The sequence below is a fragment of the Haliotis cracherodii genome, unplaced genomic scaffold (assembly GCF_022045235.1).
Source record: "Haliotis cracherodii isolate W230 unplaced genomic scaffold, xgHalCrac1.p SCAF_6, whole genome shotgun sequence".
Classification (NCBI taxonomy): Eukaryota; Metazoa; Mollusca; class Gastropoda; order Lepetellida; family Haliotidae; genus Haliotis; species Haliotis cracherodii.
The window spans coordinates 18,490,449-18,514,894 of record NW_027266319.1 but is presented as its reverse complement, the minus strand read 5'-3'; the positions used below and the strand labels follow the sequence as shown (position 1 = coordinate 18,514,894).

General features: G+C 43.1%; 2 protein-coding genes across 2 annotated transcripts in view; both read left to right on the top strand.

Moving 5' to 3' along the window:
• Positions 1–5,013, top strand: part of LOC139445037 (MIP-related peptides-like) — a 34,533-nt gene extending 29,520 nt beyond the window's left edge. The window contains exons 2-4 of the mRNA XM_071226099.1: positions 1,168–1,263; positions 3,243–4,042; positions 4,846–5,013. Of these exons, the coding sequence (XP_071082200.1) occupies positions 1,194–1,263; positions 3,243–4,042; positions 4,846–4,917 (942 nt within the window). The 5' untranslated portion in view covers positions 1,168–1,193 and the 3' untranslated portion in view covers positions 4,918–5,013. The remainder of the gene's footprint in view (positions 1–1,167; positions 1,264–3,242; positions 4,043–4,845) is intronic.
• A 122-nt stretch (positions 5,014–5,135) lies between these two features.
• Positions 5,136–23,760, top strand: LOC139446298 (uncharacterized). The gene is made up of 5 exons (XM_071227648.1): positions 5,136–5,278; positions 20,785–21,183; positions 22,589–22,859; positions 23,108–23,435; positions 23,666–23,760. Exons 1-5 carry the CDS (start codon positions 5,136–5,138, stop codon positions 23,758–23,760), a joined length of 1,236 nt encoding a protein of 411 aa, XP_071083749.1.
• Positions 23,761–24,446: the final 686 nt, after the last annotated feature.

The following is a 24,446-nucleotide window of genomic DNA, read 5'->3' as shown; positions in this document are numbered from 1 at the left end:
ATAGCCAGCGTTGATTCACACCTGGAGAAACAAACTGAGAAATGTGTCCACGAGCATTGTAGTTGAAGAAATGAAACGTGGCAGCATTAAGTAGTTGTAACAGATCCAGTTTTATTAGAGCCATACCTTGTACGATAGGTAAAGTTTAGTGTTTATGTCTTCAGGAAAACAATGGTTTGAAAACAAAGTGTTTTATTGGGTGATATTGAAGTTGCTAAATACATGTTGTTTTTAATTAATTGAGTGTAATTGGGTGTAATTTGTCGTGTTAAGTGTTACAGTGTGTCAATAATAAAACGTTTCAGCATAATGAGGAACGAAGGACTAAGACGGTGATAATTTTGTTGAATACAAGGTACAAATGTACATGATTACCTTGCCGACAAACCAATGATTACAATCAGGCCTAATCTTGATCTTGAAATAACGACACTGGCATACTTGAGGGGCGCAACTTTCATATCGAACAGAATATCAAAGCATTAACATAACGAATGTCGAAGGGATTCAACATAAACCTCTGTGTCAGGATGTCAAACGATGGTTGCAATCTCACCAAAAAAAACAATTAACGGTGATTTATCTACATAATGAATTGGTATCAGCGTCAAATGATTTCATTGGATTTAGAAAAAAGATCAGGTTTGATGGACTGGATACGTCTGAGGCTGTATATAGGCCTATTCCAAAAATGTCGTATATTTCATTTTCCATGACGCCTCTACATATTCTGGGTCCTACCATGGATGACCTTTGTGTCAAATCGAGCCACTCCATCATGTCGCTTTAAATAAGGTTTCTTTGCTGGGCATCCACTGACAATATGTTGGACAGTCTCATTAAATTTATTACATAATCTACATTTCATATTTACATTTTGATGCAAAATCGCACATTGACGGTTTCCAGTGTGAAATGACTGGTCCTGAGCAGCAAACAGGAAGCATTCTGTTTCACTTTTCAGGCAAGCCGACTTCGTCCAAGCGCAGAACTGTGCAGGGTTGCTGATTTCTCAACACACTGCACCTAAACTCAATGCAATGGTCGTTCGCATAGGTATAACCTTCCACACGATGGTCAATAACTCCTTCCGCAATTAAAGTATTATTATTTTTATTATTTTTGTTGTTGTTGTTGTTGTTATCATGACTTTGTTTTTATCTCCAGGGTCTCCATCAGTTGGCATCCAAGGAATGCGTGGCATGATTTCATCCAGTTTTATTCTTTTACTTGGATCTGTTTTGACGTTCGCCGAGGATGCAGGTATGATACGCTATGCTTTGTAATTCTTAACCGTGTTTGTTGCATGGCCACATATTCTGGCATTAAAGAAATTACATAACTGGTGCTCTTTCTATTTAATGTTAGTCTCCATGTGTACTTGGACTCTATCACATACTGCGATTAATCCCACTATTTCGTACGTTGTTTCATCATGTATGCCTCTTAAGTCATTTTAATATAACTACTTCTCACGAGTTGGTAAGTGAATGCTTATAGTCAAGAGCAACGAAATGTAAATTCATTTAGGAGACAATAATACTGATCAAAAACAGAACGGGTTGGAAGCTAAACTATTAATAACATCATGTTCATGTTGTGCTACGTTGGTTGATAACCGTACTTCATTGTCTCTTCTTTCTATTTCTTGAACGACTCTTGTTCTGATCAATATGTCAAAAGAACTTAAAAGTCTATGATGTTTTTGTTATTAAATATAAAACGCCAACGCCAGAGAATATCCAGGCTTGATTATCCGACGAAAATTACGTTGATTTTTCTGAATAAGCAATCTTCATTCCATTAAACAAGATAGATGTCTTTTTAGTTCATCTTTAAACTTAAACGTTTCAAATAAAAAATACATAACTTCATTTCCAAGGATAACTGTTCTCTTTTAAATTGTGTTTATAGCAATACTGGCAGATAATGGACAAAACAAACACAATTAAAAACAGTCAAACACAATGCAATGCAATCCAAGCCAACGCTATACAAAGCATTTTCAGTCAGGGTATATTCTTGAAAAGGCTGTCGCTTGAAATAAGTCTGTTCTGAATGTCATTTATATGTTATTACAAGTTAGAAAGACATCTTTTATTGCCGTGTGATCATATTGACCGAATATCTATGTATGTATGTATGTATATATGTCAGGCTGAAAAGCTTAACGACATGCCGTATTTGTTACGATGAATAGTTGATAATAGAGCACAGGTGTACGAATAACATAATATCATTGACATTTCAATTGCCTTTTATTTTCGTGTTTTCGTATCAATGCAGGAAAAACGTGATTTATGTTAACAAGGTCCATTGTTTGAATTAAAAGTGATGACCGCTATTTCCTAAAACAAATGATAGACGCAGCTAAAAGTGAAGAATTTACTAACATAGGAATGTATTATATCAAAATTCAGAAAGTTTTTTGAACGCAAGGTGATGTCTATAGATTGAGGGGAGTGCAAGTTTTAGACTATCGGAAATATACATTGTTTTAAACAAATGCCCAGTAAACGACTTCACTGTACCGGAAACATAAACATTTCATTACAAGAAAACATAATACAACAATAAATTCATTTGTACTTTCTTTTATCTTCGATATTGATCTCATCACACTGTCACTGACCATTTCTTCATCACGTGTTATTAACTGATTTGTATACCTGCAAAACGTGATCGTAGTCAGCCATTTCAAACACGACACGACAAGAAAGTGTTACCATGAACTGGATGTTTGGTTCGTGAAGTGAAAATAAATGGAGGAAAACATTACATAAAAAAAATGTATCATGACCACACCCATAAGTCTCGACCGCCTCCGTGGTCTTGTGAGGGTTTGTCAAGGGAGCGAAAGGTCAGTGATCGGATCCCCGACTCCGTCATACCAACATACGTTAAAAAGTGTTGCTTCCCTGACTGGTGTTCGGCATTAAAGGAAAATACAGGGTGTCAGTATACTGAGTCTGTGGAGAGGTAGGGGGTTATCTTTGTTAAACTGCGGCAGGGTATATCAATGGGTTAACAATATCATGCTAGCATTAGTACTGACTAATACAAACACACACACACACACACACACACACATACACGGACACACGCATATCCATGCAGGTCGCTATTTAAGCGCAATAATCTTGAACGCGACGTTAACCCACATTACACCTCATCTCGAACTTGATGTAGTGCATGTTTGGTTGTTCTATTGTGTTGTCTGACTGCTACTTTTCACCACGCAGGTGCTGACTCTCCGCCAATGCATGATTCTGGCCTGCTGTCGCCGCCGCCGCCGCCGCATTCTGCTGCGTTACGACAAGGGGAAGTAGCCAACCCTCCGCCTGACGGGCTAGCGCGCGATGCTTACATGTTGTCGGATGACCAGGGTCTAGAGCGCCTGCTCAGCAGTGATTCTTCTAATACGGACTCTAGCCAGCCGTATACACAACTTCTCGATGATGAACTGCTACAGAGAATTAAGCAATTGGTTCAACAGGAACAGAAAAGACTAGCATGGAATAGGAGATCTTATGCCCCTATGTTTGTGGGGAAAAAATCAGCGCCTTTATTTATAGGAAAGAAATCAGCACCTTATTTTGTTGGGAAGAAGTCTGCTCCTTATTTTGTCGGCAAAAGAGCCGTTCCTTACTTTGTTGGCAAGAAATCAGCTCCATACTTTGTCGGCAAAAAGGCCGTACCGTACTTTGTGGGAAAGAAATCTGCACCTTACTTTGTGGGCAAAAAGGCCGCTCCTTATTTTGTTGGCAAAAAAGCTGTACCTTATTTTGTTGGCAAGAAGGCAGCCCCTTACTTTGTGGGCAAAAAAGCTGTTCCTTACTTTGTGGGCAAGCGAGCTGTTCCTTACTTTGTGGGCAAAAAGGCCGCTCCAATGTTTGTGGGAAAGAAATCTGTTCCGATGTTTATTGGGAAGAAATCAGCACCTATGTTTGTTGGCAAAAAGGCTGCCCCGATGTTCGTCGGCAAGCGGCGTTTAGCGGATATTCTCGACAACCTATCCGGTTCCAATATGCAAGAACTGTCTGTAAGTCCTTTAGCCCACATCCCTTCCAAAGAAGAACCTTTCCGCGCGTTTCCCGTAAAACGATCCTCTGATTACCCCCAATATGCAGAAAATGAAATCTTGAAACGAAACATGTACCCAGCCCCCTACTTCATCGGCAAACGGTATGATATCCCCCGTTTCATTGGAAAAAGACAGGAGGAATCGTTGAAAGATTTGCTTAGCGCCTTTCACTATTACGAAGCTGCTAGACAGTATCGGCGATTAGTTCAGGCAGAAAAGCGTTTTGAAGCCCCTCTTTTTGTGGGTCGGAGAAGTTCCCCATCACAAGGACATGGTTTTGAGCCGGATTCATATTACTGATAGTGTGGCTCTGCACTTTTCCACTGATGTTCTCGTGAAGCGTTCTTACTGAGAGAATGATAATAAAGCGAATGCAAACAAATTCGGCGTTGCAAAAGCGGCCTTATTTTGAGAGACAATTGATGCCGGTGCTCCTACTTCCTTGTAAGGCGATGTACAAAATGTATTAACCTTATGTCGCAGTCTTACTCCTGTACGAATTGCCGAAATATCATTCTTCAGGGCGCTTTAAATTACGTTCCTCATGATGTAAGGGCGTTCCAATTTATTTTTAAAAGTCTATTTTTGTACTGTTGATAGATATTGTTACGTGGGTGTGACCAATACATTTGTAAATTTGACCGTGAGTCGTGAGCAGTGATACCAAAGAATTTCTCCACCGTGTAATATGTAAATAATATACCCCCAGCCCCACCCCATTCGGAAAAAAAAGAAAGACTGCACTATGTATTCTGTTACAGATCGGCCAGACCCCAAGGTCTTTAGACCCTCTTCGGCTAACCTGGCTTCAGCCCTTATCCAGCGAAACTTAGACCTACATAGTATTGAGGGGCCATCGGCAGGGGCTGAAAACAGCCAATGGGATTTCCAGGACACGGATCCACGTGACCCCCGCCTTCTGGCCGCTCCTCAGGCCTTTGGTTTCCTAGGAAAACCGGAAGGGGATGCCCCTTTATCTAAGAGATATGCAGAGTTTCTCGGGAAACGAGTTTTTGACAAACGATTCTCCGAGTTTCTTGGCAAAAGAGACATGGCTCCTTCTGACTTATTGAGGCAGAATATGGACAACCGCCTATCCGCTTTATTGAGCAAGAGATTAAGATATAGAATTCCCGAGTTTGTGGGAAAGAGGGCTCGGTCCCAGCAATCTGGCTTCTATGAGTTCGTCGGGAAGTAAACCATCTACCACACAAAATGATCATTATTGCTCAAGTATATGGACAAAGGTAACATGACCTGTAGGAAACCTTTGCTCTGTATAACGCCTTACACTATGGTATGTGAAGTGAACAATATGTGAAGTAAATGTCATATCAAATTTGTAGACTCAACTTTTATTTTATTAATGTTGATACCAGAACGATATTGCCCCTGTCGCCGGACGGTCTATGATTTTCCAGAGCATTCTCATGTCCCTTCATCTATCATCGATGCTTTGACAGCGTGATCTGAATTCCGACATGACATCCCTGGCGGTCCCTCCTGTTTTGAACAAAGTCACGACTCTTGCATATTGTGTAACATATCAATAAAATACGCGTGTCCAGCAAATGTCTTTGTATTGCTTCTTTACCACAAAGACGTGTCAACAACGTTAACGCCATGGAGTAGACAGGTTCTATACAACAGGGGAATTGGTGTTCTGAGAAACAAAACAGTCAATAATGTTGTGAAATGAAACAGAAAATTGTATCACAATATCATATTCTGTAGCCTATGACGGTGATGCATTTTACAAGGAATGTGCTACTTTAGAAAATTGATGCACCTAAGGCAGCCCCTAGAGAGGCGGCGGAACCATATGTGATATCACAACACTGTCAGCTTAATTTGTCAAGTGTCGTGTTCATGGCTTCTCGGCATTTCTCGTTCCTGAGGTTAAAGACCGCGAGTCTTCTAGATGCACATTGCACATGCAGTTGTGCTGCAAAGTAGCCAATAATGCAAAAAAACATTGAAGCACTGCAGTTCTCCAAATTGCATTTCGGAATGAAGATTGTGTTGCACATATAAACGTCATGTCGCAACATCCTCCTTACACATACTCTTGATGAATTCTCATTCCAAACTGATATAGAATTAGGTACACTTATGCCACCACACAGCGACTAATAGATATTTCAAGCGGCCAACCGTTGAAGTCATTTACGATATAACAGAAGAAATACATAATTAATACGTTGTACATCATCTACACCGTTAGCAGGTTTTGTTTGTATTTTTTCCCATTTGAATACGAAACAATCTCATGATTGTACACTTATGGATAATATGTAATTTGAAATTACATGCACATACGAAGTACTACATTTGTATTGTGCTTAAAGATGTGTGATATGATTTCTATATATTTGTTTATTTAATATACAACATAGGACAAACCTTATATCGAGGTATGGTTAACATTTTACTTGCGTGGTGAATATGCCGTTCCCTTGAATAGTCCTGTGTCCTTCATACACGATGCGAACTGCTGGTACGGCAAAATACTTCAGGACCATCAGGTGCCATCAGTTGGACTTGACATATGCATCCTTTTTCGGAACACCAAGTGATATTGATAATGTGAGGCATATGCATGCTTTCAAGACCACTTTGTGACAGGCCAGGATATAAGCACGTATTTCAGGACCCCAGGTGTCATTGATAGGGCAGGGCATGTGCACGTATTTCAGGGCCACGAGTCATCATCGATAGGGCAGGACTGATGCATGTATTTCGGGGCCAATAGTTGACATCGATAGGGCAGGGTATATGCACGTATTTCAGGGCCACCAGGCGACATCAAAAGGGAAGGACATGTGCACGTATTACGGGGCCACAAGTTGTAAGCAATAGGGCAGGGCATATGCACGTATTTCAGGGCCAGCCGGCGACATCGATAGAGCAGGACTTATGCATGTTTTTCGGGGCCAATAGTTGACATCGATAGGGAGGTCATATGCACGTATTTCAGGGCCACCAATTGACATCGATAGGGCAGGTCATATGCACGTATTTCAGGGCCAGCAGGTGACATCGATAGGGCAGGGCATATGTGCGTATTTCAGGGCCACCAGGTGACATCGATAGGGCAGGTCATATTCACGTATTTCAGGGCCAGCTGGTGACATCGATAGGGCAGGTCATATTCACGTATTTCAGGGCCAGCTGGTGACATCGATAGGGCAGGTCATATTCACGTATTTCAGGGCCAGCTGGTGACATCGATAGGGCAGGTCATATGCACGTATTTTAGGGCCAGCAGGTGACATCGATAGGGCAGGGCATATGTGCATATTTCAGGGCCACCAGGTGACATCGATAGGGCAGGTCATATGCACGTATTTCAGGGCCAGCAGGTGACATCGATAGGGCAGGGCATATGTGCATATTTTAGGGCCACCAGGTGACATCGATAGGGTAGGGCATGTGCACGTATTTCAGGGCCACCCAGTGACATCGATAGGGCAAGTCATATGCACGTATTTCAGGGCCAGCAGGTGACATCGATAGGGCAGGGCATATGTGCATATTTCAGGGCCACCAGGTGACATCGATAGGGCAGGTCATATGCACGTATTTCAGGGCCACCAGGTGACATCGATAGGGCAGGGCATGTGCATGTATTTCAGGGCCACCAGTTGACATCGATAGGGCAGGGCATGTGCACGTATTTCAGGGCCAGCAGGTGACATCGATAGGGCAGGGCATTTGTGCATATTTCTGGGCCAGCTGGTGACATCGATAGGCAGGTCATATGCACGTATTTCAGGGCCAGCAGGTGACATCGATAGGGCAGGGCATTTGTGCATATTTCAGGGCCAGCTGGTGACATCGATAGGCAGGTCATATGCACGTATTTCAGGGCCAGCAGGTGACATCGATAGGGCAGGGCATATGTGCGTATTTCAGGGCCAGCAGATGACATCGATAGGGCAGGGCATATGCACGTATTTCAGGGCCAGCAGGTGACATCGATAGGGCAGGGCATATGTGCATATTTTAGGGCCACCAGGTGACATCGATAGGGCAGGGCATGTGCATGTATTTCAGGGCCACCAGTTGACATCGATATTCTTCTTTTCGTAAAGCAAACCTGCCCGGCATTTATTGACCAGACATTCCTTCTGCTGACGGGCTGAACAGATAATGGGCCATGAACGAAACAGACAATAGTACACATGTACAATTAGCTGGAAACAAGGCACTGTTATACACTAGGTATCATCAAAGTGACTGGCTGGTACATGTATTTATGGTAAAATGAAGAAAGAAATGCGTTGTTGTTAATAAGCTACCTAACGAAGTATGTTAAGTAAGTATCCGTTCATTTCAAGGAGATGACTTTGGCAGATATCCTACAAACATTGTTCAAGCTGACATTCCTAGAGCGAATGAAGCGACCTTTGTAATATTTTGTTCAAAGGTTCTTCTATTATTTCGTCATAACGTTCTACACATGATAAGTCTATGCATTGTGACGAGGTTAACATGGCGTCACAGTCCGCAAAGGTCAAGCCGTGCTTATGTTACTGAATTTTACAATCCACGCTCAAGTATTTATTCGTCATGATTTCCGCTTGACATTTATTGTCACACTTGCCATAAATAATATAGGAACTCCAACAATTTATTTTGCAACAGTAATGAAATGAGACACGTATTTGAAATTGTCAATGGCGCGGGCGTGCGAAAAAAGCTCTTCTGTATAAATATTCTTTCACGGTAAGGCGACATTAGCAAAATCATGGCCTGACGTCAATTCGATACCGCTGGCGGACCAATCAGAAGGCAGGATTCTAAATGTTATGGTGGACTTGTTATTTAAATATATATATACCCGATAGACGGCGTTGGGTGTATCACACGCATGTGGGAGATAACATCATCAGATGTAACATGTATCTGACCAATGTGCATTAATCAAAATGACGCCAACATACCGACTGCCGTAAATTACTCAAACACATCGTTTTCACTCAGTCAAACAACGGCGACCTTCACCTTTATATTTCAAATGGGCGTGGCCTCACTTCGACCAGCTCCTAATCATCTTTAGAAATTGGATTTGTGTGAAATTCTCTGAACCGCCTCACAATTCCCACTTTATGTGTTAACCAGGCCCGTGCAAGAGGGAAAACATCACGGTGAAACTCATTGACAGTCTGATGTGGCCTCCCTCACAAATACATGTATTGAGAGCTGAAATGTGACCAACGAAACACAATAATCCTGCACACAAGTTTATTATTTACATTTGGATAATTAAAAATGAAAATCGACGATGTGCCGAGGTAGGTTACGGCACGAACGCGAGCATTAACAGAGTTTTAAATGAAGGCACAATTGTTCGTCCGCACACGAACATTATTTTACATTCTTATCGCTAAACCGTAACTCTAAAAGCAAATGCGGCGGTCTTAATTAAGGCGGCAAGACCTAGACGGTCTGTCAGAACTATCAAAGTAACAACCAACAACTGAAATGTAACAACTCTGACAAATTAAACGACTACATAAATATCTCCATGGATAAATTTGTTACCGGGACGAAGTGGAACAAACATTACCCTGTTTCAATATGTAGCCCACCCGGCTTCAGAATCAATAGTACACATCCGAGATTTCATATGCGGGTCGTTTCGTGTATCATGCTCACTAGAGTTCATTTCCGGCACAAGGTCATCTCTGGTATAAAGGTCATGTCCCAACCTCTCCACAGTGGCGGCACCCAGTGTCAACCGAAATGGCATGGACATCGGCAATTGGACAGTCGACTACATCTGAAACCTTTGACACCATAATATAAGTCACTTAAATTGCGTAACATCACCCTTTCTCTCACAAGAGGCGGACTCTGAACATCTACTCCCTTCTATGTGATAAGGGGGCACGAGTGGCCCAGTCGTCTAAGGCGCCGCGATTCGCTGTGCAGAGTTGCGTCCCTTGGGCACGCCAGAAACCTATGATTGTGGGTTCGAATCCCGGTTCGCCCCGATTATGTTTCTAGGTTTGTCAGCACCATACCCGTGCTCGTGGGTTTCACCGAAGTGGTAAACGTCTGAGACCTGCATCACTTCGGGCTTTCCTCCCACATTAAGCTGACTCGCCGCGATATAACTGGAATACTGTTAAAAGCGGCGTTAAACCAAACTCACTCACTCACTATGTGATAAATGTAGCTTGTCGATACGGTGTGGAACAGCTTATGGCATATTCATGGACAGTCCATTGGGTTCCACCAAAGATGTTATGTGAACTTTGGGCAAAGGGCACAGGGCACAGAACAACCACGACAAGTTGGAACGATAAGCTCTCGTTGCCGGACTACCGGAACGTCCTACGAGTCAGATCACGTCACATTCATATACTACATTAACAATTTGCTTTAAAACGTGTGTTGAAACACGCGTGTGAAACAATCTACATGTACGTGATAAAGAGAATCATCTGGTTTTGTCAACATATGTCAGTATTAATGAGATGATAATAATAACGAGAACATTCAACTAAATATACTCAATATCTGATGGATGCTGGCTAGTACCCACATATAGTCCATTGCTTCTGCCAGGCAACTATTGTTACAGTAAACTACGTTTATAACGAACACGCTTATAACGATCTGGCGGATATATCAATCTGGTTTTCAGGTCCCTGCCATTTGCTGCATATATGCTGTATATATGCTTATAACGAACCACGGTTATAACAAACTAAAATGTGTGGTCCCTTTGAGTACGCTATAACTATAGTTTACTGTATCATATTATACATTTATACACTGCAGATATCCAGGTAGTATCTGCTCAAATGCGTTTTTTATCATTCCCCGACCAGTGGATCCGTTTGCATTCCGGTTATCATTCTCAGCTCCATGGGGCGCGTGAGGTTTTTACTTCCACCTCACATATCGGGTACCCATTCTCTGCTGGGTGAACAGAGACATATTTGCCCAGGGTGACGCAACACGTTCTGACACTTGTGTTTCGGGTGTATGTACGTATTCGTGTTTCCACCATCTGGTCATCTACCATCGGACGAGCGGGTTCTTTCAGTGCTAGCTAGCGGTGGTGACAACGCTGTAAAGACCTGGTACACAAAGTTGGACTAGAGGCGGAATAAGAACCCGGTCACTAGCCTTGCGCTTTTGACTCCGCCCCGGATAGTGGGACAACTACATGTACCTGACTCTGGTGTCTGCACCAGTAGCAGCTGACCACAGTGCATAACAGCTTACACGATTAAACTAAAATCCCTGAATTCACAGGATAAAACGACCGCCTCCGTGGTCTAGTGGTAGAGCCTCCGCCCGGAGAGCGGAAGGTCCGGGGTTCGATCCCCGGCCGCGTCATACCAAAAGACGTTAAAAGATGGTACTTGTTGTTACCCTGTCTGGCACTCGGCATCAAGGGGCTAAAACAAAGACCGGTCTGTGTCTGAGTGGGGTATTCATGTTAAACTGCGGCATGGTATCTCAATGAGCTAGCACTATAAATCGGCATCAGTCCGGACTAGTACAAGCAGCCACACAAACACGTGCATGCACGTCGCTATTTAAGTGCAATAATCTTGGACGTGACGTTCAACCCCATTTCACCTCACCTCACCTCACAGGATAAAACAAGTCTCAAAACAGGATCACGGTACACGCAGTTGGGTCCACCATGATACATTAGGTTGGGCCAATTCCATTTCTAATATATGTCTTTTTTAATACAAGCTGAAATAGAATTCTTGTTCACAACAATATCGGCCGGATGTTTACAGGCAGATTAGAAACACTACCCAAGCAAGGGAGTCTACAATGTGGAGTGCTTCTGCCTGGCAGTGATCTGTGAGGCTTAGGCAGCTTATACAGACATTAGCGTATTTCAGCTGGACGTTAATAGATAAAGAGCACTGACTGGCGAGGGGGAGGAGGATTTTGGAGGAGGATCGAATCTCGTGCATTTGCTTGTAGGAATAGCTGGCTGTGTGTTGATGTGGTAATATTGCATTGTAAAACTTGTTTCTAGTACTTGCATCTCCATCAGACGCTAATTGGATTTCGTATTTTTAATATTCCACATCAATGTATGTAACATCAATGCTTACGTAATACATACGTTTTTGGAGTTTTTAAATGAGCCTTGTTATGAAAATATTAATGAAGATAATATCACTGTCAAGCATAAGGAGTGGGTAAATTCGGTTTATCTCCCCTTTGAAAAGTATTACAGTTACGTCACGACATGTCTGTTTATTGTGGGAGGAAATCCCGAAGTGATGCAGGTCTGAGACGGTGAAACCCACGTGCACGGGTATGGTGTTGATGAACCTGGGAACATAATCGGAGCGAACCAGGATTATAACCAACGATCGTAGGTTTCAAGTGTGCCCAAGGGACGCAACTCTGCACAGCGAACTGCGACGCACCCGTGCAAACATAAGGACTTTGATTCAATAAACAAGTAGTGACAACTTGTGTGTCATTGTGGTATGTAAACATTACTGATATAGATTAAGTTTGATGAAGTAAGGATAAGACATATTGATGAACAACTTCTTTATAACAATTAGGAGCAATGTTTGTGTATGGATGAGAAGCTGAATAGATTGGGGTTTGGGATTCAACTTGATAGCGGCGTAAGAACCTACACTGACAAGTCGCATCTAATTGTAATAAACAAGTTGTTTTCCATATATCTTATCGTAACCTAGTACTCGCAATTCTTAATGCCTCTCAAAGGATTCAGTTGACACTTTCACAGCTCACTGACGGAGGCCAAAACATACCTGAATATGGAACAGACAAAGCCAGTGATTGATATTGTGAGCAACGATCTACGACGTCATGCAAATCTGACCACACGATGCATTATGTTGCCCCAAACGACCCTTTGCTCAGGACAAATTCTAACCAGGAATCCCACAAAGGTACCAGGAGTGTGTGAGAGTGTCTATACCCCGCACATATCAATATTGCAGGAATTGCCTATATTATAAACATGTATTCAAACTGAAATGTTTATCCTCTCCATTGTGACTCTACACCTCCGAGATAAGGAATATCCTTGTCATCATTTGCAGATCATCTCTGTTGAAATGTCGAGAACATTATAGATATGTGATACTGATGCCAATGAAATGACCAAAACAAATCGAGGGGGCATTTCCAGTTTGTTTAATCACCATATGGTTCCTCAAGGGTCATAACTCCACTAGAGGGGCGGTCGGGTAGCCTAATGGTTAAAGCGTTCGCTCGTCGAGCCGAAGACCCGGTACAATGTGTGAAGCCCATTTCCGATGTCCCCCGCCGTGATATTGCTGGAATATTGCTAAAAGCGGCGTAAAACCATAATCACTCACTCACTCACTCCACTGGATGCAACAGCTACATGACATCAAGGCTTGGAGAAAACACGGTAGTCACGCCAACATTGAGTTAATGATACCAATGATATGACAAAGAGACAACCTGGTGTATAATTGTCAGTTTGTTTAATCAGCATATGGTTCATCAAGGGGCATCACTACACTGGAAACAAAACCTACATAACAAAGGCTTAGGGAGACACGTACAATAACGCCAATTACAAGCCATTCCATCTAGAAGGTGAGTCCAAATTTCGAAGAGTCCAACAATACATGTATGTGGGTCTGTTTTAGTAATTTGAATTGCATAGGATTGCTTTTGGTCGTTATGTTGTAAATACTAATAACGAAACAAACTGTGCACTAAAGGTATTTTTCTTGGAAATAATATGATACAGGTTTCGGAATGCATTGAAATAAAAGCTTCGTTACATATTTGTTACTGCTCCGCGAGACATTTCTCAAGGTACGTGTACATCGTCAAAGTCTAACTCAAGCTATCAAACATCATTATCACTTTTGAGCTTCAGCAATCTCTGGCTCACTTGTCAGATTCAATTTCAACTTTTTACTCTTCGAATTAAAAAAACCTTGATTTCCTGGGTGTTAGCGAATTAAAGGAAAGAAACTCCACAGTGGAATATGTCATAGATATTACATTGTCATCTGATAGGATAGGATAGACATATCTCGGAAGCATGGTGGTTGTTGAAGTACACCAGGAACTGCGGGTTTGTCATATAACACAACATCCGACAGTTGTGTTCTTTACCGAATATTAAATCAATTTGTCAGTTTGATGTTCGCATGGGATTATCAAAATGTTTCAGGTTCTTGTGTGAATCCAGTTTGATGGCAACCGATCACATTTTGACCATCTTTGTATATTTGTATGACAATTTCAAGTCGTTTGGTTGAATATAAACACATCCAGAGAAAAATTATTAGATTTCAAGAATGGCATTTCTTCTTAAATGTAAAATGTTTCCGACAGAAGAAACAGTGGGATGTCGGAAATATACCCGGCCAGTACTGCTTCGCCTACACATAGTCATACCAGTGCATCTTCCACATCACACCAGTAATATATTTCGTGCTTGAATAAAGGTAGTGAACTTTTCAATAATTCAAAACGATTGGCGTGGTTCTAATACAACACGCTTAGGGATTCCAGTACGTGTAAATGAAAGTCAACAATCAACGACGAGATGTTAGATTGACCGTAAAATGAACTGTAGTCCCATGACTGATTAAAATCTTATCTTTACACAAGTATCACTTAATGAATGTTTCATGCATCACTCCATCTTCACACAACACTTGTCGTATCCAACACAGATCAATAGTGTCGCTATCTACTCGCGCTTCATCCCATATAATTAACATCTATACTATCGGTTATCCATGTGTAGCTAGTAGACACATTTTTACGAGCAAAATAACTCCGGGTCGTACCATGATGTCAGTCCATCGACTGCTCTCAGATGTGACGGATGTCAAGATGAATGAGGAAACAGGCGATAAAAGGATTATAAGAATTGTATAAGACTCTACACTCTAGGTAACGAATGGCATCGCAAAGTACCCAAGCTCTGGCCGTCCAATGGAACTGTTCCAAAACTCACTGAAGCTAATTACGTCTTCAATGCAATAATGGCCTCGTGGTCAGGTCAAGCGTCGTGTGATGCCTGTGATTGAATGCCTCTATAATTCCCTATACAAGCTTGGAAGATATGTGATAGGATGTTCTGGTAATGACTATACCTAAAGTCGCTAGACAAAGTGTGTATCCATTTCTATGGATACGACCGTGTCGTTTTGATCACTGCGGCATGAAACAGGTAGTGTTCAATGGAGACCCATAATCGTGGCATTTACTTTGATACATGTTTCGGGCTGTGGTTCTTACAACACCAGGTTCATAACTATATAATTTCGTTGATAGGCATTTAGAAGTTGGAGTACTAAGTAAGGATAGGATTTATGGATGAACAACTTCTTTATTACAATTAAGAGTGACGTTACGGTGTAGGTTCTAACACCGTTATCAAGCACTTGCAATTCGTGACAAGCTTAACTAGATTCCTGGTCAACATTTCAAGTATGATAAATTGGCTGTGACAGCAAGATGTCTTGAAAGTCGTGGAACCCTACAAGAAGGAGGTAATCTCCTACCACAGATTTATTATGTTATCCTAACTTTACTTCGAAAACATTGTGTGAAGTGTTGGACTTGATTACCATTATATCTATGCAAAATTAAGGTGAAAGACATTTAGACACGAAGTAGGTATCTCCACGGCACCTATTGTGCTCCCCTTATTCCTCATCTGTCTTATCATGAGTAGGGAATTTCTGCTCGGATGAGCAAATTCTAAAGTAGGGAATTTGGCCAAAAAGTTTACGTTAACTTAGCTTCACGTATATCGATGATCGTATATCGTTCAATAATCGTCAAATAACCAATACGAGTGAGCAAATAACCATAAAACAAAAAATCCACAAGACGGTATTACAAGAGGGATAATTCTTTAGTAAAGCTTTGAAAAACGTTTTATGGTAGACACGGGGAGGAAATTTCGAAATTTCAGTGACTAAAATGATGTCTCATGCAATTCCCTAGTTGCACCATCATCATATGTTCCCGTCGTTTAAATTGAACAGTTGACTTGCCTCTGCATGTGTTGGGCATGTGCCATCGGTTGGGCAGGGTCTGCTCACCTTTTCACAAACACCTGGTATCACGACTTTTTGACAGTGATTAATATACACATGCTTATGCTATGGTCGGAATATCACAATGGATTTCTTACGACTATGTAATGGGCTTTATTTACATTGGAGTATTTCTGAAACACAGGGGTTGGGGGTAGCTTAACTGTTATATACTGTCTCACATTAGAATCACATTTGATTCCCCAGCATACGAATACTTTGGAAGACTATTCTCTGTGGTTTTGTATGTTGCGATGAATTCATGTCCAAGAATCAGAATCCACATTAAATCATGTATTCATAAGTAAAATTAATTGCACTAAAAGATCAGTGTAATACTACAATAATGTAGTCACACTTGTAAAACTACAATGATGTCCCTATATTTTGAGCAACAGCTGCATATGCCCAGCCGGACCCATACAATCTGTCTGTGAAGGTCAAGGTCACTTGTTGGTGGACAAAACCTCAAGTCATTGGCTTTTTTCAGTGCCACCAGTGTGTGATTTGATTGTATTAAATCACAACCTCAAGGATGTCAACATGACGCAGGCTAATGTGATGTTAGAACACAGTCCAAAGTTACACTTCAGTCCTTGGTATCGCAAATGTCAGATGTGGTATGTGTGTGTGGTGACATTTGGAAAGTGATCAACAATAGATTAGTTTACATGAACCAGAGACACAAAGTTGCACTTTGCTTCGATAATGACAATACGCTTCATCAGAATGTCACACTTTCAATAACGGTAAAGTCCATAAACATTCAACAGATCTATGGGAAGAAAGGTGCAAAGTTGTGTCAATGCCGTCTGGGGAATAACCCGTTGATATCGTTTAGGAGATCGGGAATTGTTTACAAGGCCTGCTTACATTCTGGTTATTTATCCTTGTCATGTTTCGTCATGCAAATACAGATAAGAAAATAAAGTGTAGAACTTGTTTCCTCGTTTATATATTGTTTGTACGGGTTTATGTTTATTGTCTTTCACACTTCCGAACAGAATTACGATGCTTACAATAATCCATTAAAATATCAGCAAGCGGTGATAGATCACAATATAGCCGTTGCGCAATTCCCTTAAGTCGTATCCGCTAAATAATTTCAATCCTATAAACTGACTCGAAAAAACCACCTACATTGGCAAGTAAAAACTGGAATGCATTGTGATGTGATTTAATCAGAGACAATCAAGGATTACTGTTTGTTACGGACAATGTACATGTCTGTGGAACACTGCAGGTACTGTTGTCATGGGCAACGACTGTTGTTATCGACGACATATATATGAGTGGAACACTACAACGACTGTTGCTACGGGCAACACACATATCAGTGGCGCACTGCCACGACTGTTGTATGGACAACACACATATCAGTGGAACACTGCAGCTACTGTTATGAACACCACACACATCAGTTCATCTAGCCAAGAATATCAGCCAGAATTCCGGGTTAGAATTGGTAGAAGAGGTAAATTCATGACTCAGCCATGGTAACAATCCGCTGATTCTGCTTCAAAACGACGTCAGTTCTCACGAGAGACGATGAACCAGGTAACAGTGACAATCAGCGGACACTCCTTGGGTGTGATCACCAGGTATTAGTGACAATCAGCAGTCAGTCCTAGGATGTGATCACAAAACCAAATATCAGGGCTCGATTTCATGTGTACATATGCGTGAACCGCATTAGTTATGTCCCGCAGACTCTAACCCCGTCGGTGTGATAACAATGTGATGAAATTCAGAAAGCTAACATTATTTGAGTATTATTATAATTTTCCGACTTCGGGTAGGCCAGGGGCAGTCGGGTAGCCTAGTGGTTAAAGCGTTCGCCCATTTCTGGTGTCCCCCGCGGTGATATTGCTAAAATATTGCTAAAATATTGCTAAAATATTGCTAAATTGCTCTCTCACTCACTCGGGTAGGTCACGACCTGCTCAGATTTCACTGGGTTGAAAAACAGTGCCTTGATCACTGATGTTGGCGATTTTCTTGTATAAATTCCACACCCTCCAGTGTACATGCTGTCAGCATAATAACGACAGCTTCTAAATAATCAAATGGACTAGCAAACCAGTTGCTGAAAACATGAACCGCCTGCGTGGTCTAGTGGTAGAGCGTCCGCCCGTAGAGCGGAAGGTCCGGGGTTCGATCCCCGGCCGCGTCATACCAAAAGACGTGTAAAGATGGTACTTGTTCTTACCCTGTCTGGCGCTAGGCAATAAGGGGCTAAGACGAGGACTGGTCGGCTCGGAGTCAGTCTACTGTGTCTGAGTGGGATATTCATGTTAAACTGCGGCATGGTATCTCAGTAAACTAGCACTATAAATCGGCATCAATCCGGACTAGTACAAGCAGCCACACAAACACACACACGTACATGCACGTCGCTATATAAGTGCAATAATCTTGGACGCGACGTTAAACCCCATTTCACCTCACCTCACCTCACATGAAAACGCGAGTAACTACCCACGTCCTGTGACCTCGGAGCACGATGACACACGAGCAATTGTACGATGAGATAACAACCCGAACCTCACCAGCCGCCTCTTACGACCGGGCTTGGGGAATGTAATCAGTTCTGCGGCGGGCAAATGGGATGAAAGCATGCGGTGCTTGAGACTTACACTGTCCCGGAATCCATCGAAATACTCACTGGGCATGAGGATGTTGGTGTCTTGCTGAAAAAATGCATATGTTTGTTAATAGGGTAGGGTGGATTTAAGTAAAAAATAGCTTTACAGCTTTACACAGAACATATACACAGGTCTTCAGATCCCCTATTGCATTTATCATGGTTCTAGATACAAGACATTACACACAGAACAACAGTCCAGACGGAGGTATCAAATACTCCGTGCTCTTGAGCCTAGATCTAAGCTACGTGCGTGCGATACATGATGATCACCAACTCTGTGTGGCATCTCAAATAGCACACTGATTCAGTACGACAGACTAGTTGAACTTATCACAGTTCAGCCAAAGTGATCTCCGACATTTTAGCCACTTAACAACTAACGTGGTAGATCCCCACCCTGTCTTGTGTCAACCGTAGGCTGATGTCAGAATACGGCAGAATGTCAGGTCGTGTCGAAACAGATGCATCAAAGAAAATCTTTGCGGACATGGTAAATATGATAGATTTGTTCATCTTATGAATGCCTATGGGTGTTTGGGGCAGAATCGGTCCACGGTACACCAACAGTTTGTGCCATTGTAACTCGACGGCGTTGACCATATAAGCAGCTTACACTGATTTGTCCTTCCTTGTCAAGATGCGATTATTTACTGTGGTATAACTGGAAGAGTATATGAATCTTATATGTCATTTTCATTGGCCGCTCTTTGTTGAGACATACACTGAGTCGTTACTTTGGAGACTCCCTCGTCGGACGATCTGGATGGGAAAGTCTATAAAAAATAAAAGCGACAAAATAAAAAGCACAATAAGAAAAAAACTCTACTAAACGCAGACTGGACCGGAGATTTCTGCTGTATAATGAACATGTGTTTATGAATCATTATCAAATAATGATCATACCAGTTGTTCGAGAAAAGGTCACCCTCCTCTGGCACCCGCAACACATGCAAAGGCAAATCAATTGTTCACCTGAAACAATACGGGATTATATGGCACAAGTCACATTAAGGAATTGCATTGGATATCATTTTAACTCTGATGTGTCTCGTTTGAAAATATAATCCACATGTCTACCATAAAAAAAATGAAAGCGTTTCTGGGGCATTGAATGTACCAAATAACGTGTGAGCAAGAGTCGTTTGACGCTTTCTCTCGTTAATCCCAAGTTTGGTTAATTCGGACTTCACTAAGATAACGGTACCGTCTTGATTACTGAGGATGCACGCACATGACGGGCTAAGAATGTGTCAACGCTCATGGCGTGAGGTGTGTGTGTGTGTGTGTGTGTGTGTGTGTGTGTGCGTGTGTGTGCGTGCGTGCTTCCAAGAACTGCTGGTGGGCAGCATCTGTTGGTGAAGGACTGAATGTGTTTCTTCTCTTTGTCCATTTCGGAGTTATTCTACTCTGTAGCGCTTATATTTAAGAAAAATAAAGACCTTTGAAAACTACATGGCGTTTGTATTGATTTTCAAGCATTACACTTTCGGAGCCATTTAGGTACCTTCAGGACAAATAAACCTCATCCATCTCCGAAACAAACTTCGGGCATATTTGAATGTTCAAATATCATCATAAACTATTGTTAACTGAAAAAAGATAATTGGAAATAAATCCCGTCATAGGACTAAACTCAGCCTCAGGGCAAACAGTTGAGGATCATGTTCGAACTGACGCAGAAGAAATACGATATATTGTTGCACCCACTGTCAGTTATTAAACAAGAATAGAAATCCACGTAGATTTTCCCGATGGACCGATAATAAAAGACAGTTCTTTAAAGAACATCCTAAGTTTCCTAAACATGGAGTGCAATGAAACTGGAGGCTGCATTAGGCATATATATTCGAGACTGATTAGTCTCTAGCGTTGACGTTTTTAGATTTTATCTCTGGCAAGTCTTTCACCGCGTAAATATATCTATCACACAAACTTATTATGTTAGGTTTGTGAAAGTATGTTTGGGAGACGTAATGTAGTGAAGAAGAGAATGAGGGAAAGAGAGAGAAGGGAGGCAGAGAGAAGAGAGGCAGGGAGACGAAGAGGGGCCGAGAGAGAAGAGAGGCAGGGAGGCAGAAGAGAGGCAGAGAGATAGAAGAGAGGCACACGGAGAGAAGAGAGGCACAGAGAGAAAAGAAGCAGGGAGACAGAAGAGTGAGGCCGATAGATGGAAGAGAGATAGAAGAGAGGCAGAGACAGAAGAGAAGCAGGGAGACAGAAGAGAGGCAGAGAGAAAACAAGCAGGGAGACAGAAGAGAGGCAGAGAAGCAGAGAGGCAGGGAGACAGAAGAGAGGCTGGGTGACAGAAAAGAGGCAGTGAGACAAAAGAGAGATAGAAGAGAGATAGAAGAGAGGCAGGGAGACAGAAGAGAGGCTGGGTGACAGAAAAGAGGCAGAGAGACAGAAGAGAGATAGAAGAGAGGCAGGGAGACAGAAGAGAGGCTGGGTGACAAAAGAGGCAGAGAGACAGAAGAGAGATAGAAGAGAGGCAGGGAGACAAAAGAAAAGCAGGGAGACAGAAAAGAGGCAGAGAGATAGAAGAGAGATAGCAGAGAGTCAGAGATAGAAGAGAGGCCGAGAGATAGAAGAGAGGCACAGAGAGAGAAGAGAGACACGCAGAGAGAAGAGAAGCAGGGAGACAGAAGAGAGGCACAGAGAGATAGAAGAGAGGCACAGAGAGAAAAGAGAGGCACCGAGAGAGAAGAGAGATAGAAGAGAGATAGAAGAGAGGCAGAGAAAGAAGAGAGGCTGGGTGACAGAAAAGAGGCAGAGAGACAGAAGGGAGATAGAAGAGAGGCAGGGAGACAAAAGAGAAGCAGGGAGACAGAAAAGAGGCAGAGAGATAGAAGAGAGATAGCAGAGCGTCAGAGACAGAAGAGAGGCCGAGAGATAAAAGAGAGGCAAAGAGAGAGAAGAGAGACACACAGAGAGAAGAGAAGCAGGGAGACAGAAGAAAGGCAGAAAGATAGAAGAGAGGCACAGTGAGAGAAGAGAGGCACCGAGAGAGAAGAGAGATAGAAGAGAGATAGAAGAGAGGCAGGTAGACAGAAGAGAAGCAGGGTGACAGAAAAGAGGCAGAGAGATAGAAGAGATATAGCAGAGAGACAGAGACAGAAGAGAGGCAGGGAGACAGAAGAGAAGCAGGGAGACAGAAGAGAGACAGAGAGATAGAAGAGAGATAGAACAGAGGCAGAGACAGAAGAGGCAAGGAGATAGATGAGAGGCACAGAGAGAGAAGAGAGGCACACAGAGAGAAGAGAAGCAGGGAGACAGAAGAGAGGCCGAGAGATAGAAGAGAGGCGCTGAGACAGAAGAGAGGCAGGGAGGCAGAAGAGAGGCAGAGAGATAGAAGAGAGGCACACAGAGAGAAGAGAGGCACCGAGAGGAAGAGAAGCAGGAGACAAAAGAGAGGCAGAGAGATAGAAGAGAGATAGATGAGAGGCACAGAGAGAAAAGAAGCAGGGAGACAGAAGAGAGGCCGAGAGATAGAAGAGAGGCGGGGAGGTAGAAGAGAGGCAGAGAGATAGAAGAGAGGCACAGAGAGAGAAGAGAGGCACCGAGAGAGAAGAGAAACAGGAGACAAAAGAGAGGCAGAGAGATAGAAGAGAGATAGAAGAGAGGCAGAGACAGAAGAGAGGCAGGGAGACAGAAGAGAGACAGAAGAGAGGCAGAGAGACAGAAGAGAGGCAGAGAGGCAGAAGAGAAGCAGAGAGATAGAAGAGAGGCGGAGACAAAAAAGAGGCAGGGAGACAGAAGAGAGATAGAAGAGAGGCGCTGAGACAGAAGAGAGGCAGAGAGACAGAAGAGAGGCAGAGAGACAGAAGAGAGGCGGAGAGACAGAAGAGAGGCGGAGAGGCAGAAGAGAAGCAGAGAGATAGAAGAGAGGCAGAGAGACAGAAGAGAGGCGGAGAGGCAGAAGAGAAGCAGAGAGATAGAAGAGAGGCAGAGAGACAGAAGAGAGGCGGAGAGGCAGAAGAGAGGCAGAGAGATAGAAGAGAGGCACACAGAGAGAAGAGAAACACAGAGAGAAGAGAAGCAGGGAGACAGAAGAGAGGCAGAGAGATAGAAGAGAGATAGAAGAGAGGCAGAGACAGAAGAGAGGCAGGGAGACAGAAGAGAGGCAGAGAGATAGAAGAGAGGCGGAGAGGCAGAAGAGAAGCAGAGAGATAGAAGAGAGGCAGAGAGACAGAAGAGAGGCGGAGAGGCAGAAGAGAAGCAGAGAGATAGAAGAGAGGCAGAGAGATAGAAGAGAGGCAGAGAGATAGAAGAGAGGCAGAGAGACAGAAGAGAGGCAGGAGACAGAAGAGAGGCAGAGAGACAGAAGAGAGGCAGAGAGACAGAAGAGAGGCGGAGAGACAGAAGAGAGGCGGAGAGGCAGAAGAGAAGCAGAGAGATAGAAGAGAGGCAGAGAGACAGAAGAGAGGCGGAGAGGCAGAAGAGAAGCAGAGAGATAGAAGAGAGGCAGAGAGACAGAAGAGAGGCGGAGAGGCAGAAGAGAAGCAGAGAGATAGAAGAGAGGCAGAGAGACAGAAGAGAGGCGGAGAGGCAGAAGAGAGGCAGAGAGATAGAAGAGAGGCACACAGAGAGAAGAGAAACACAGAGAGAAGAGAAGCAGGGAGACAGAAGAGAGGCAGAGAGATAGAAGAGAGATAGAAGAGAGGCAGAGACAGAAGAGAGGCAGGGAGACAGAAGAGAGGCAGAGAGATAGAAGAGAGGCGGAGAGGCAGAAGAGAAGCAGAGAGATAGAAGAGAGGCAGAGAGACAGAAGAGAGGCGGAGAGGCAGAAGAGAAGCAGAGAGATAGAAGAGAGGCAGAGAGATAGAAGAGAGGCAGAGAGATAGAAGAGAGGCAGAGAGACAGAAGAGAGGCAGAGAGACAGAAGAGAGGCGGAGAGACAGAAGAGAGGCGGAGAGGCAGAAGAGAAGCAGAGAGATAGAAGAGAGGCAGAGAGATAGAAGAGAGGCAGAGAGACAGAAGAGAAGCAGAGAGACAGAAGAGAGGCGGAGAGACAGAAGAGAGGCGGAGAGGCAGAAGAGAAGCAGAGAGATAGAAGAGAGGCACACAGAGAGAAGAGAAACACAGAGAGAAGAGAAGCAGGGAGACAGAAGAGAGGCAGAGAGATAGAAGAGAGGCACAGAGAGAGAAAAGAGGCACAGAGAGAGAGAAGAGAAGCAGGAGACAGAAGAGAGGCAGAGAGATAGAAGAGAGATAGAAGAGAGGCAGAGACAGAAGAGAGGCAGGAGACAGAAGAGAGGCAGAGAGATAGAAGAGAGGCACAGAGAGAGAAAAGAGGCACAGAGAGAGAGAAGAGAAGCAGGAGACAGAAGAGAGGCAGGGAGACAGAAGAGAGGGTGGAGACAGACGAGAGGCAAAAAGAGAGAGAGAAGAGAGGCAGGGAGAGAGGGGACAGTCAGAGAGACAAATTCAAAACACCAAAAGACACCAGTTAGGTATGTGTGTGCCAGTTTCGTAATAAAATAATTAACGGTTTCTGAGTTATGCTCTGGAAACGAAACGTGACGGACACACGGACATACGGACACACGGACGGACAAAACCCATTTTTATATCCCACTTCGTAACGGGGCACAAAGATACATTGCCGGAAAAACGGTGACGAAGTTACCCCCGCCACTGCGCC